Below are 12,473 nucleotides of genomic sequence, written 5' to 3'. Positions count from 1 at the left end.
TGGTGGATGCATGGATGGGTGCATGCATGGATGGGTGTATGGATGGGTGTATGGATAGATGCATGAATGGGTGGATGGATAGATGCATATATACAGTCAATCCCTCAACAATTTATGCAATCCACCAACCCATTCAACCAACAACCCATCCATGCATCCACCCATACATCCATGCATCATGCATACATCCATCCATCATGCATCCATCCACCCACTGCGTCCCACTCCGACCCCTCTAAATATAACTCATTTTTTCTGTATAAAGAGATGACTGTATTCACTAGTATATGCAGTAGACCTTTCTACTCTAACATTCCTATGTGACTCTTGCAGTACATCTATTCATATCCCTTCCATATGTATATAGAAATATAACGAGAAACAACAGTCTCTTCTTTGTGTGACTACATCTAGTACATTTCAATTGTTTTCCTGTTTGTATCTTTTACTTAACGCATGTAAATCAAAGTCTTTAGGTTTGGCAACTGGTTCTTATGTAAAGCGCTCTGACACCTTTGGGTAAAGTTCGCGCTACATAAAATCACATTAAATAAAACTTTACCCCACAAATCCAACCATCCATTTGTGCCTAGGCTTACATTTTACGGCCTCGAAGCACACAGAGAAGGGACAGTTTACTAAGTCGATGCTTTGTAGGGTGCATGGCAGGGGACAGTTTTAGGCGCCAAGGGAGGGTAGGGAGCAGAGTCAGAGTACTTCACGGAGGTAGGGGGCACTTTTTTATGGTTCAGGGCAGGTGGCTACGGTACTTTTTGGAGCATGGCCTTATTTTAAAGGGCTCAGTTCAGGTGGAGGAACGGCACAAAACACCAGGCAGACAGAGGGCAGAAGGACACAAAAACGAGGGGAAACAATTATAACTGAGGGCAGATTGGCACAAAAAACCAGGCAGACAGAGAAGAAGGACACAAAAACGAGGGGTGGGTGATTCTAACGGAGGGCAGAACGGCACAAATCACAAGGCAGACAGAGGGCAGAAGGACACAAAAACGAGGGGGGGATGATTGTAACAGAGGGCAGAACGGCACAAAACACCAGGCAGACAGAGGGAAGAAGGACACAAAAACGAGGGGGGGGGGATGATTCTAACGGAGGGCAGAACGGCACAAAACACCAGGCAGACAGAGGGCAGAAGGACACAAAAACGAGGGGAAACAATTATAACTGAGGGCAGATTGGCACAAAAAACCAGGCAGACAGAGAAGAAGGACACAAAAACGAGGGGGGGGGTGATTCTAACGGAGGGCAGAATGGCACAAATCACAAGGCAGACAGAGGGCAGAAGGACACAAAAACGAGGGGGGGATGATTGTAACAGAGGGCAGAACGGCACAAAACACCAGGCAGACAGAGGGAAGAAGGACACAAAAACGAGGGGGGGGGTGATTCTAACGGAGGGCAGAACGGCACAAAACACCAGGCAGACAGAGGGAAGGAGGACACAAAAATGAGGGGGGGATGATTCTAACGGAGGGCAGAACGGCACAAATCACGAGGCAGACAGAGGGCAGAAGGACACAAAAACGAGGGGGGATGATTGTAACAGAGGGCAGAACGGCAAAAAACACCAGGCAGACAGAGGGAAGGAGGACACAAAAACGAGGGGGGATGATTATAACGGAGGGCAGATTGACTGAAAACACGAGGCAGACAGAGGGCAGAAGGACACAAAAACGAGGGGTGGATGATTATAACGGAGGGCAGAATGGCACAAAACACCAGGCACACAGAGGGAAGAAGGACACAAAAACGAGTGGAAACAATTATAACTGAGGGCAGATTGGCACAAAAAACTAGGCAGACAGAGGGCAGAAGGACACAAAAACGAGAGGGAAGAAGGACACACAAGCTACGGCAGGAGGGGGCAGGCACAAAGGGAATACGGACAACGGGAGGGGTCGGGAGGAAACACAAACTACGGTCACAGATGCCAGCCAGTTACCCCCACATTGGGTCACGGGTCGAAATGCAGCCTCAGCCCCACCCCTGCCCCTTCTCTTAGACAGCAGGGACTGTTTATCACACCACAGCCCCCTCATGCTCTCACCTTAATGGTCTAGTCCATCTGGGGGGAGTCAGCCAGTTGCCCCCACATTGGGTAATCCTGGGGGAGAGCAGTAGCCCGTTCCAGTGTGGTCCCCTGTCTCCCGCTCGTGACACGCTCGTGTCGCCCGCTCGTGACACGCGATGCTTCCTGTTCCGGCTCCCTTCATTACGCTGTTTACTCAACCTTAGTCAATGAATGGTAGAGTCCTTCACCTAGGCAGAAGAGCGTCTCGGAGTATATAGCGTATCTTCCATGGTAATTTATGCTTTTCGGATTCCATTGACGACATGTCAACCATAAATGTATTATTTTTGTTCTTTCGAGAGCAAAGATTCGAGCGGGGGCCTTGTATGCTCCTCTCTCTCAAATAAGAAGCCGTGGCTAATAGTCTAGTATAACTCCCAGATTAAGGTTTATAAGGCGTCTAGCTTTCACAATCTGCGACGCCCTTGGTGCAGGAGCTGCTGAACGTGGCATCCCTTTTAATAAGATGTTCCATACTTTTAGTTCTTGCACTGTTACATAAAACAGAGTGCCTCTCAGACTTAAGAATCTTAATAGGGGACAATTGTGTCAGAGAAAGAACAAAATGATTATAAAAGCAGGGAAGTGGTGTCAGCCTAAACATCTGTTTCTCTCCGCCCCCCTGCTTGTCGGCTGGGCGAGAGCGTGTGGCTGTAAAGGTGGTGCAGTCCCCGCGGCGGGCGCCTTGCAGCGGCTCGGGGTCAGGCGAACCCTCGGTGCTTCTGGGATCACGGACGGCTTCACATGGCCTCTGCGAGCGATGGGCCAATCCCAGCGCGGCCCTGAGGCGAGCCCCCGATGACGTCAGAGCTCCTTGACCAATAGAAACGCGGCTCCCTCGTGCCAGCAGCCTATCAGAGCCTATCAGATACACACACATACAAACTTGACGGCTTTGTTTTTCTCGGTCTAAACCCTTCTCCAGAACGAGCTCTGCATATTTGTACCCGTCATTGCTTTCTGTCTCTTCGAGGACAAAATGCAGGTTACTGCTCAGCTTATAGCCCTGCAGGGCGTTGATGCCAATGTCGGGGTCTCGGGCATTCCCGACAGCAATGCGCGTTCCTGGCAACGTGGGCTCCGATATATTTAAATCAACAGCATTCTTTAAAAAACTCGGGATGTTATCGTTAATATCCTGGATGTGCACGGAAACACGAACAAAGTTAAAAACAAATTAGACAGCGGGAGGGGGGGGCGGGAACGGGTACACACTTACCTGCTCGGCAACATAAATCGCGCAGCCCACTCCTGCAAAAGGCAGGACGAGAGTAAACAAAACACGGCTTGAGAAAAAAAAAAAAGACCCCGCCCACCGCAGCGTGACGTCGCCAAAAGGAAAAATTCTCGGGAACGCCCCCGAATCTGGTCCGGGATTGACGGACAGAGCCGTCTCCCAATGGCTAGCCTCCATTTATGGAGCTAGCCAATGGGAGGAGGGGGCGAGGAGGGGGCGGATACCCGACCCCACAGAGAAACATAAGATTTTGCTAGCGCATGCGTACTTTGTACGCATTGTCTAGGCAAAACCTAAAAAGGACCCCAGCCCTCATCAAAAACATGTACTTGATGTTGAATCCTTTAAATTCGGCATTCATACATAGCTAATCTAACAAGCATTTGCAATGCAATAGGTCTCGCATTTACGCCACTTTGAGCAATGACATTGTAAATAACTGCCTTTTTTCCGTTTTCTTAAAGATAAATAAAAGGCAATGCGATTTATAATGCCAAAAGCTCAAACTCGCGTAAAAGCGGGACCTATTGCATTGCAAATGCTTGTTAATAGGCACATCTCAGTCCAGTGCTGTAACGTGTTGTGCTAATGTCATAGCTTCTACATGTTAAAGAAATAAACTTTTTTTTATACTGAAGCGACTTCATCATATTGCACGTGATGTTTGTTGTATGATGCACAGGGAAAACATTCCCATGGCTCAGCTCGTGCACGACTTTAAGAGCCAAGCCAGACCCTTGGCTCGACTTGCCATGTTAATTTGTTGGCTCGCCCACCTCTACTTCCTGGAGGGCTAAGGCAGGTCAGTCAACAGGGATTCCATTGTGATCAGGTGGAGATGGCTCTTACAAGCTAAAGGTTTCTTTGTTCTTTTACCATTAACATAAGGTCGCCCAAGAACCAACTTTGAAACACGCAGAATCAAAATTTAAATTAAAACTTTTCTGGGTGTAACCCTTAAGAAAAAAATTGCCCGCCTGCCACCAAGCTTGTGCGAGGCAGATAAGCAAATACATATTACCACGTATTATTTGTATTATATTTCTGTGAGCATGTTTGCATGAAGTATTTTTTTTTTTTAAACTGTATTTATTAACACCTCGGTTTTTTCCACCGACCCATGGATCTTTGAGTCCTAACTGCCTTCTGGTGTGAGATTGGTAACAACACAAATGTGTCTGTAGTAGGAAATTAAAACACAAAGAGGCCTTGAGCTGATGTTAAAGCTTTTTACTCTAAAGCAATAAGCAGTGTTGACAGGGGCGGTAGTTGGGGGAGATGGCTTGCAGATTGGGTGGGTCATTTTGGGTAGCTTTGTGTGACTGGTTGTGCGCGTGCCTACTCAGCTGAGACAGACATCAGGAACGTGGTAGGCTTCTCTAAGGAGATGGTGCGTTGAAGGGGTGGGTCAGTAGCCAGCTGTGGGGAAGGGATTGTGGGGAGGGCTGTGTGTTGAGGTGATCTTAATGGAATGTGTAAAGCTTAGGGCACTGCTCGTAGCAGCCATGTTTAAGTTCCTGGTGGGAGTGAGTCTCTTACAGAGGTAGAACACAGTGAGACTAGGTGCTGTGTGTGGAGGTGGTCTGGAGACAGGATTTTAGGGATGGCCACTTCTTGTTGTTGAGTTATTTAAGTTTATGAGGAAGCCTTTTACAGAGAGGTACAACACGGTGGTATCAGGAGGGCGTTTGTGGAGGTGGTATGGAAGCAGACTATGGTGCCAGCCTAGTTTGCGAGGTACCTTTTTTTACGTTGGTTTGGAGCCTCTTTAAGCTAAAGAATAGGGTGGTACCTAGGGCTGTGGAGGTGGTGGGGGGGAGGCGGTATTCCTAGTTGGCGAGATGTCTTGCCTGTGTCTGTAGTGAGTCTTTTACACATGTCGAAAGGGATGGTGAGGGGCGCTTAGAGATGTGGGTCATGGGTAGGGCAAGGCATTTGCGTGTGGGGTTTACGTGTGTAGAAGGGGAACAACGGAAGACTCTTACCTATGTGAGATATTGATACAGTGGCGTTGCCGGCCTTGGGCTCGTTGTAAATTACCACAGCGGCGGCATTCCTGCAGGTGGCGTTGAAGACCTTTTCTTTAAAGGTGCACCCGCTCAAGCCACCAGCGCGATCCACAAACCGGCGACGCCCTCCTCTCATGATGACAGGCAGCGACCCCAGACACATACTACTCCGTGTTTGCAGCACAGGGGGGTGCCTCGGGGGTCAGCATGGACCTCTGGACCCCCGCCAGACCCTGCACACTGTCCTTGGGTGAGCTGTTCCCGTAGCAGCTGCTCTCCATGCTCCCCAGCACCGTTAGGTTACTGACCCAGTCCGTGTAGGCCGTGTTTATGAGCGCCTTGTACCACTCCAGGGAGCGGCCCAGACAGAGCACTGAGCAGCTCAACACAATCAGCACAGCGGGTAGGGGAGCCCACACCCCCAGCCATGGCCTTGGTGGAAGACTGGGGCTCTACCAGTTTCTGGGTGAAGGGAAGCAGCAAACCAGATACAAGGCAGACGATGGTGGGAGAAAGGGAGCAGCAGACACAGCCAAACACCATAGGAGCCGGGCACTGACAGCCTATACTAAAAGCCTGAACAGGAAGCTTCCACTTAACGCCAATGATGAAATAGCGTGCTGCTGGCTGTTAACAGCAATAAGCATGAACTTCCGGCCGCCCACACCATTCAGATTATTGAAAAGCCTTAGATCTGTCTATGAACAAACTGAGCGCAGTGTCCCTAAAGCAGGCACCGCGCTCCAAATTAAAGTGAAAAATAAAAATAAACACAGAGCGCGTTGTTCGTGAAGCGGGCACCACATGAGGCTGCCGCAATCGCAAAGGCAGATGCTTGTTTATATATAGTTGCATCGCGCTATCACTCTAAGTGAAAGCGCGATGCAAAAATAAACACTCAGCTGCCTTTGCGGAAGCCGAGTGAAAGAAAATAGTGCTCAGCCATCTGATAAAGCCACCCTGTAATTTCAGACTGTAAACAATCCAATCCGGATGGGCTGAGCCAAAAGGAGACAGGGCTGTGACAAAAGACCCTATGTCTCAATCAGAAGGCAGCGTTTAACATAAATGATGACGCTATCCAATAAGAAACATGGGAGTGGCTTTGAGTCCTTTTCTAAAATCCACTATACCACAATATGTCTGGCAGAGTGAGGAGCACATGCGCGCTCCAGGCCTAGGTCTGCGAGACCTAAAAAGCTTAGTTATTCACTCTTGATGGGTGGGCACCAGTGCAATATGCCATTGCCTTAAAATACAGATCTTGGCCACCATATTTATTTAATTTTATTTATTTATTGGGTTTGTAAAGCGCGACAGCTACCCAAAAAGGGTTTCCCGGAGCTAGGAGATACTGAACCTCTTGGGCAGATCGAAATAACTCAGGGAAGGCAGGAGCCGGTTGTTGGTTGAAAAGCCAGGTCTTAATGGCTTTTCGGAAGTGGTTGTAGCTGGATTCCAAGCGTAGGTGCTGAGGGAGGGAGTTCCAGAGCTTGGGGCCCAGTAGGGAGAAAGATCTTCCCCCCCATTCTCGCTCTGCGTATTTTGGCACACAGAAAAGGCCTTGAGTTGAAGATCTCAGGCACCGAGCCGGTGTGTAGGTTTGCACGAGGGCTTTTAGGTATCTAAGGGCACTGCCCCATTTAATTCTGTGCATAAGGCTGAGTGTTTTGAATTTGACCCTGTTTTCGATTCGCAGCAAGTGGAGCGCTTTAAGATGACCTGACATGCGTTCCCTTCTGTGGCATTTGCAGAGCAGTCTTGCTGCGGCGTTCTGCACCAGTTGCAGGCGTCGCATGACTGCCTGTGATGACCCTAGATAGAGGACATTTCCGTAGTCTAAGCGGGAGGTGATTAATGCGTTGACCACAGTCTTTTGTGTGTCGTCAGGTAACATCCAAATGATTTTCCCGAGCCACCTCAGAATTGTGAAACAGGTGGATGTAAGGTTTGTAACTTGGGGCTCCATAGTTAGGCCATTGTCAATGGTAATGCCCAGGTTTCGTACTTGTTGCGACGGGATGGGTAGGGGGCCCATTTCGGAAGGCCAGTGTCTTGGATTCCAGAGATCTTGGTTTGGACCCAGTATCAAGACCTCCGTTTCGCTACCATTTAGTTTGAGCAGATTGTCGCTCATCCAAGTGGCGATGTTCCTAAGTCCTGACTGCAGGAGGGAAGAGGAGTCATGGTCTCCATTGGAGAGTGAAAATACGATCTGTGAATCGTCGGCGTAGCTAAACATGTTTAGACCTGCTGCTTCGGCGATCCGGGCGTGCGGGGTTACGTATATGTTAAAAAGCAGGGGGCTCAACACCGAGCCCTGAGGCACTCCATAAGGGGATAGGTGGACATTTGAGGCCGCGGTGCTGGAGGTGATTTGAAATGTCCTCAGAGTCAGGAACGATGCAATCCAGTCCAATGCTTTGCCCCTAATGCCCCTAATGCCCATAGTGGAAAGTGAATTTAACAGAATGTTGTGGGAGACGGTATTGAACGCTGCGCTGACCCGAAGGTATCAGAGCGCTTCACTTAAGGATCAACAAAGTTGCAAAATTATATCAGTTACAAGTTACATAACATACCAGTAAAAACATTTGAGTAGCATGGAAGACAAGGTTCAAGGAGTGAAGAAAGATAAGGGGGAAGGGAAAAGGAGTAGGGGGATATACATCGGAGAGACGAAGGGAAAGTCTGCCTAATGTCCGTCTAGGTAGGTGAGGGCCCAGGGGGAATTCCATAGCCCATATTCTCGATAGCTATCAGGTAGCTCCACCGGGCATCAGCCAAATAGCTAAGTCTCCATGGAAGAACATTAAAGAAGAGGAGAAGAAAGGAGCATAGAGGAAGAAGGGGGAGGGGTGAAGGGGTCGGAGGGTGGGAGGGTGGTATGACGGAGAGACTAAGGAAAATCTGGCCAAAGTCCGGCTGGTTATGTGACTGCCGAGGGGGAGTCCACAGCCCATCTCCTTTTTAGCTATCAGGTAGCTCCACCGGGCATCAGTCAAATAGTTAAGTCTCCACAGTCACGGGAAAGATCCCAGAGTGAAAGTCCAGAAGGGTGAGCAGGATCAAGGTCAGGTGAGGGCTGTGATCAAGATCAAGGTCGAAGGCCAGTTATATTGTCCAGGAGTAGTAGAGCATCATGGAGCGAACCACAGAGCCGGCCATCTAGAGGTCAGGCATGGGGATTATGTCCATGATTTATAAAATCATTCGGTCCCCGATATTCTCAATAACTCGAAATGCAAAGGGGGTGTAATCTATGCAGTGGTGCAGCAAGAGGACAGGGCACGTGTTCCTTGTTTTAAAAGGGGACGAGTGTGTCACTACCCCTCCAGCCGCAACCATAACTCAGAGGTAATAAGGGCAAGTGAGTAGAATAATGCATAGCGATCACCCTAGAGGGGTTGGTCGGTAAATCGGGATGTGGGCCGAGGGTAGGGGGCTATGAAGAAGTACAATGATGCAGTAGATAGATAAACAGATCTTCTTTATTTTAAGTAGAGGTAATTATAATGTCCTATCCACAGGACAACCAGCAGCAACTGACATCCTGTGCTAGGCAACTCAGGTAGATTCTTCATACATTCTAGATTGCTAAGGCAGCAAGTTCTAGGTAGATAGATACACCAACACAGAGTGATAGAGTAATGGGAAAGCATTACCTCAGGGGCCTTCTCAGAAGGACAGAAACGGAGGTCAGCGTCATCAGAAAGCATCATTCTCGGTCCCGGGAGCGATCCCACAGTAAGCTCCCTGGGCGCCATCTTGGCATCTTCACTAGCGGAGAAAGTCATTGATTTATTCGCGAGGGAGCAGCACGAGTGGAAGGGCGATCATCGTGCAGATTAAATGGTGCATGGTGGGCGCCAGTGTCTGCTAATTCTCCACCGAGCTCCCAATCTCCGCAAAGGGCTTCGGCAGCGAGACAGCCGCAGGTTCAGCTCGTAGTCCCCTCCCCCTCATGCCGCATCCGCGCCTTACCGATGTTTTAGACCGGAAAACTCCTCGTTTAGGCAGTCTTCCTCCCATGGGGGCCGGTCAGCAGATCTATGCCTCGGGAGGAAGGCAGAGAGTCCATCACCAAGAGCTTAAACGAAGACGAGCAGTGTTATGGCATCTGTTCCCCGGGGGCGGTTTCAAAGCCCTCCGGATGCCATCTTGGCGCTCGATAATACAGGGGTGCATCGCAGCTCATTTCTCTGCTGATCAGTGTTGCAGAAAGGCAATTTTTTAGTCCTGCAGGATCCGCCATAAATGCTGTGAGGAGTTATCCTCTCCTGTAGCAGGATGGCTGGGGAGGTGGCCAGTGGCCAAATTAAATTTCAAAAGCTAGTTGCCCCTTCAAGAGCAGATGACACTGAGCCCACACCTGTCCTCTTCTATTTGTTAGTCAACCAGACTGGCTGCCCTTTAATTATGTTATGTTAAAATTATTTATAAGATGCAGCAAATACTCAAGAGTGTCTTGGCGCAGGAGCAGAAGCGGCGAGAGGGGTGGAGGTGAAATCATTGAATAAAAAGCCAGGTTTTCAATTGTCTCCTAAATTGAGACAGGGAGGGGGCTGATCTGAGATAGAGTGGGAGAAGATTCCAGGCTGTCGCGGCTCTAACCACGAAGCTGCTGCCACCCCATGTAGATTTTTGAATCAGATAGAGTTTGCTCTAAAAAGAGCCTGCTGATCTTAATTTTCTTGAGGAGGAATACCAAGATAGGGCTTTTTTGAGAAAATAGGGTCCTGAATTATGGAGAGCCTTATAATTCAGGCAAAGTGCTTTAAATGTGATCCTTTTTTTTACTCCCAGCCAATGGAGATCCTTCAGAGCAGCGGAAACCGAAAGATGCCTAGGTACGTCTAAAAGCAACCTGGCTGCAAACTCTGAAGGAACTGCAACTTATTTAGATATTGAGCTTTAAGGCTGATATAGAGGCCATTACAATAATCAATTTTAGATAAAACAAGAGTGGAAATGACTGACTTCCTGACTGACATAGCCAGCAGTAGTAAGATTTTTTAAAGAATTTTTAGGGTGTTGTATGCGTTAATTTGGTTTGCCAAGAGTAATGAGTATGGCCCCCACGATGAGTAGGATCCAAGCTGAGGAGTTTGAGATCACAGGCATCCATAGCTTCAATTATTGAAACTGTGTATTTGTCTCCTGTTTGTTCTAGGTGAAAGTTGAAATCCCCGAAGACCGTGAGGTCGTGATTACAGATGTCTGCTTGGATTTTATATCCAACTCCACCCCCCCCCAACCCCCCCCCCCCCCCCCTGCAAGTCGTTGTTCCGACTTGCGGAGTACTGGTATGCAGAATCACAACGTGGATGTTGTATTGACTGTGTTGTGATTCCCTGCGGGGCAAAAGTTTAGTGTTAAACATTGTTTACCGGAGTTCCTTCCTGATGTAAGATATGGTAGTATTGAAATTAAGTAAGTAGTTAGCCTTAAAGGGAGTGTAAATCCACGTGTAACAGCACCTCTGAGGTGGGCTAGGGAGAAGATTGGTTATTCTAGAACAGTTAGATGCCACAGTTCCCAGGAATTATTCAAAAGGTGGGTGGGATCGCCCAGGGGATCCATAGTCCCATTGGCTAGTGAGTCCTCCTGTACCACAAGCTTGTGCACACAGAGTCACACAGGAAATAATTGCAAATGCACAGGGTGTTGTGGCAGTGCCAAATGCAACCTCTAAGCAATCCCTAACAGATTTCCACTGTGAATGTTTATTACAAATATTGCAAACTAAATCTATGTATAATTTGGTTTTTAGTGTTAAGAACGCTAGCTAATCAAGCTGGCTATACACTTTCCCATGCTCATCTGAACAACTCAGATTGTTATCTGTTTGCTTGAGCAGCCAACACTCTAAAATGTCCCAACTGATATTTTAGTATTTTCCGTTTAAAAAACCCAGATGTAGTACAATCAAAATAATAATGTTATACGTTAACACATTTCGCACATTTCGCACATTTAAAAATACTGCTTTAAATACAGTGACAGATGCATTATCAGCTTGGTTTTCATTACCTTTTCTCCACCTTTAACTTTTAGTCTTATACCTCTGAGCACCAGATCCAGGCCTTGTCGATATCTTACAGAGTAGTTATTAAATTCAACCTCCCCTGTGTTGGGCCACTCTGGTGGAGGCTGCTTCTCTTCAATTGACCAGGAGGCCTAAAAGAAAAGATAATGTCAAACCAGCACACGATAATACCAGGTCATGCCAGGGCATGGTAAAGTTAGTTTGCTATTTTCATTGATTTGCAGCAATATGCACGTATTTAACTGTAGATGTGGGTGATTTGAAGAACAGTTGGAATCTTCAGACATTGTGAAATGTCAATTTTTAAATGATTTGTGTAAAATATTTCTACAGCATATTTGTACTTTGTGTGTCAATGCAACAACAAGGTTATCTGATTCAGGGACATAGGGCCTCATTATGATGGCGGTGGGACCGCCACCATCAACCTGTCGGTGGTAGTCCGGCTGCCATCTGTGGCTGTGTTACTGCCCGCCTCATTATGATGGCGAGCAGTTCTTTGGCAGTCAGTAAAACCGACCGCCACGGATCCGACAGACTCAAGGAGCCTGTCGGATGAGCAGTAATACCTACAATGATGAAGGTGCCTGCCAGGCCGTAGGTATTACAATGTTCCTTTTTGCCAGCCCATTCATGTCGGTAAACCCGCCATGAAAAGGCTATCGGAACGGGACATTGGGGGCCCTTCATCCCAGGGCCTCAGCTGTGGGTCCTGAGGGGAACATATGGTGCCCCCTACATATGACCTCACCGCATGGTGCCTGCCACATAGTGCAGGAATATATGTAATGTCCATTTTTTGTACTGCGGCGTGTGCTATGCATTGCGATCGCTGTGGTGGTGGTAGCATTCTAATTCGGCTGGCGGGACCTCAGACTTGTAGTTGGACGGTCTCATTTCTGAATGGATGGCAGTCGGACATAAGGCCGACTGCCATCCTAATGAGGCCCATAGTTAGCAGCCTCCTGCTGTAACCAGAAAGAATGTTGGCAATTGACAAGAATGATAACTCATCACATACTAAATCTGTTCACAGCACTGCACAAGCTGATAAATGACACCCAATAATTATGCCATACAGGTTTT

At 48.0% G+C, this 12,473-nt stretch overlaps 1 protein-coding gene across 2 annotated transcripts in view; it reads right to left on the bottom strand.

The window, feature by feature from the left end:
- ABCC3 (ATP binding cassette subfamily C member 3) overlaps positions 1-12,473 on the bottom strand; it is a 708,094-nt gene that overhangs the window by 46,491 nt on the left and 649,130 nt on the right. For both annotated transcript variants that reach the window (XM_078654774.1, XM_078654775.1), the window contains exon 27: positions 11,372-11,518. In XM_078654774.1, the coding sequence (XP_078510900.1) occupies positions 11,372-11,518 (147 nt within the window). The remainder of the gene's footprint in view (positions 1-11,371; positions 11,519-12,473) is intronic.

Source organism: Lissotriton helveticus, chromosome 7 (genome assembly GCF_964261635.1).
Source record: "Lissotriton helveticus chromosome 7, aLisHel1.1, whole genome shotgun sequence".
NCBI classification, from domain to species: domain Eukaryota; kingdom Metazoa; phylum Chordata; class Amphibia; order Caudata; family Salamandridae; genus Lissotriton; species Lissotriton helveticus.
Note: the sequence above shows the minus strand (reverse complement) of the source record. Positions and strands in the feature narration are given on the sequence as shown.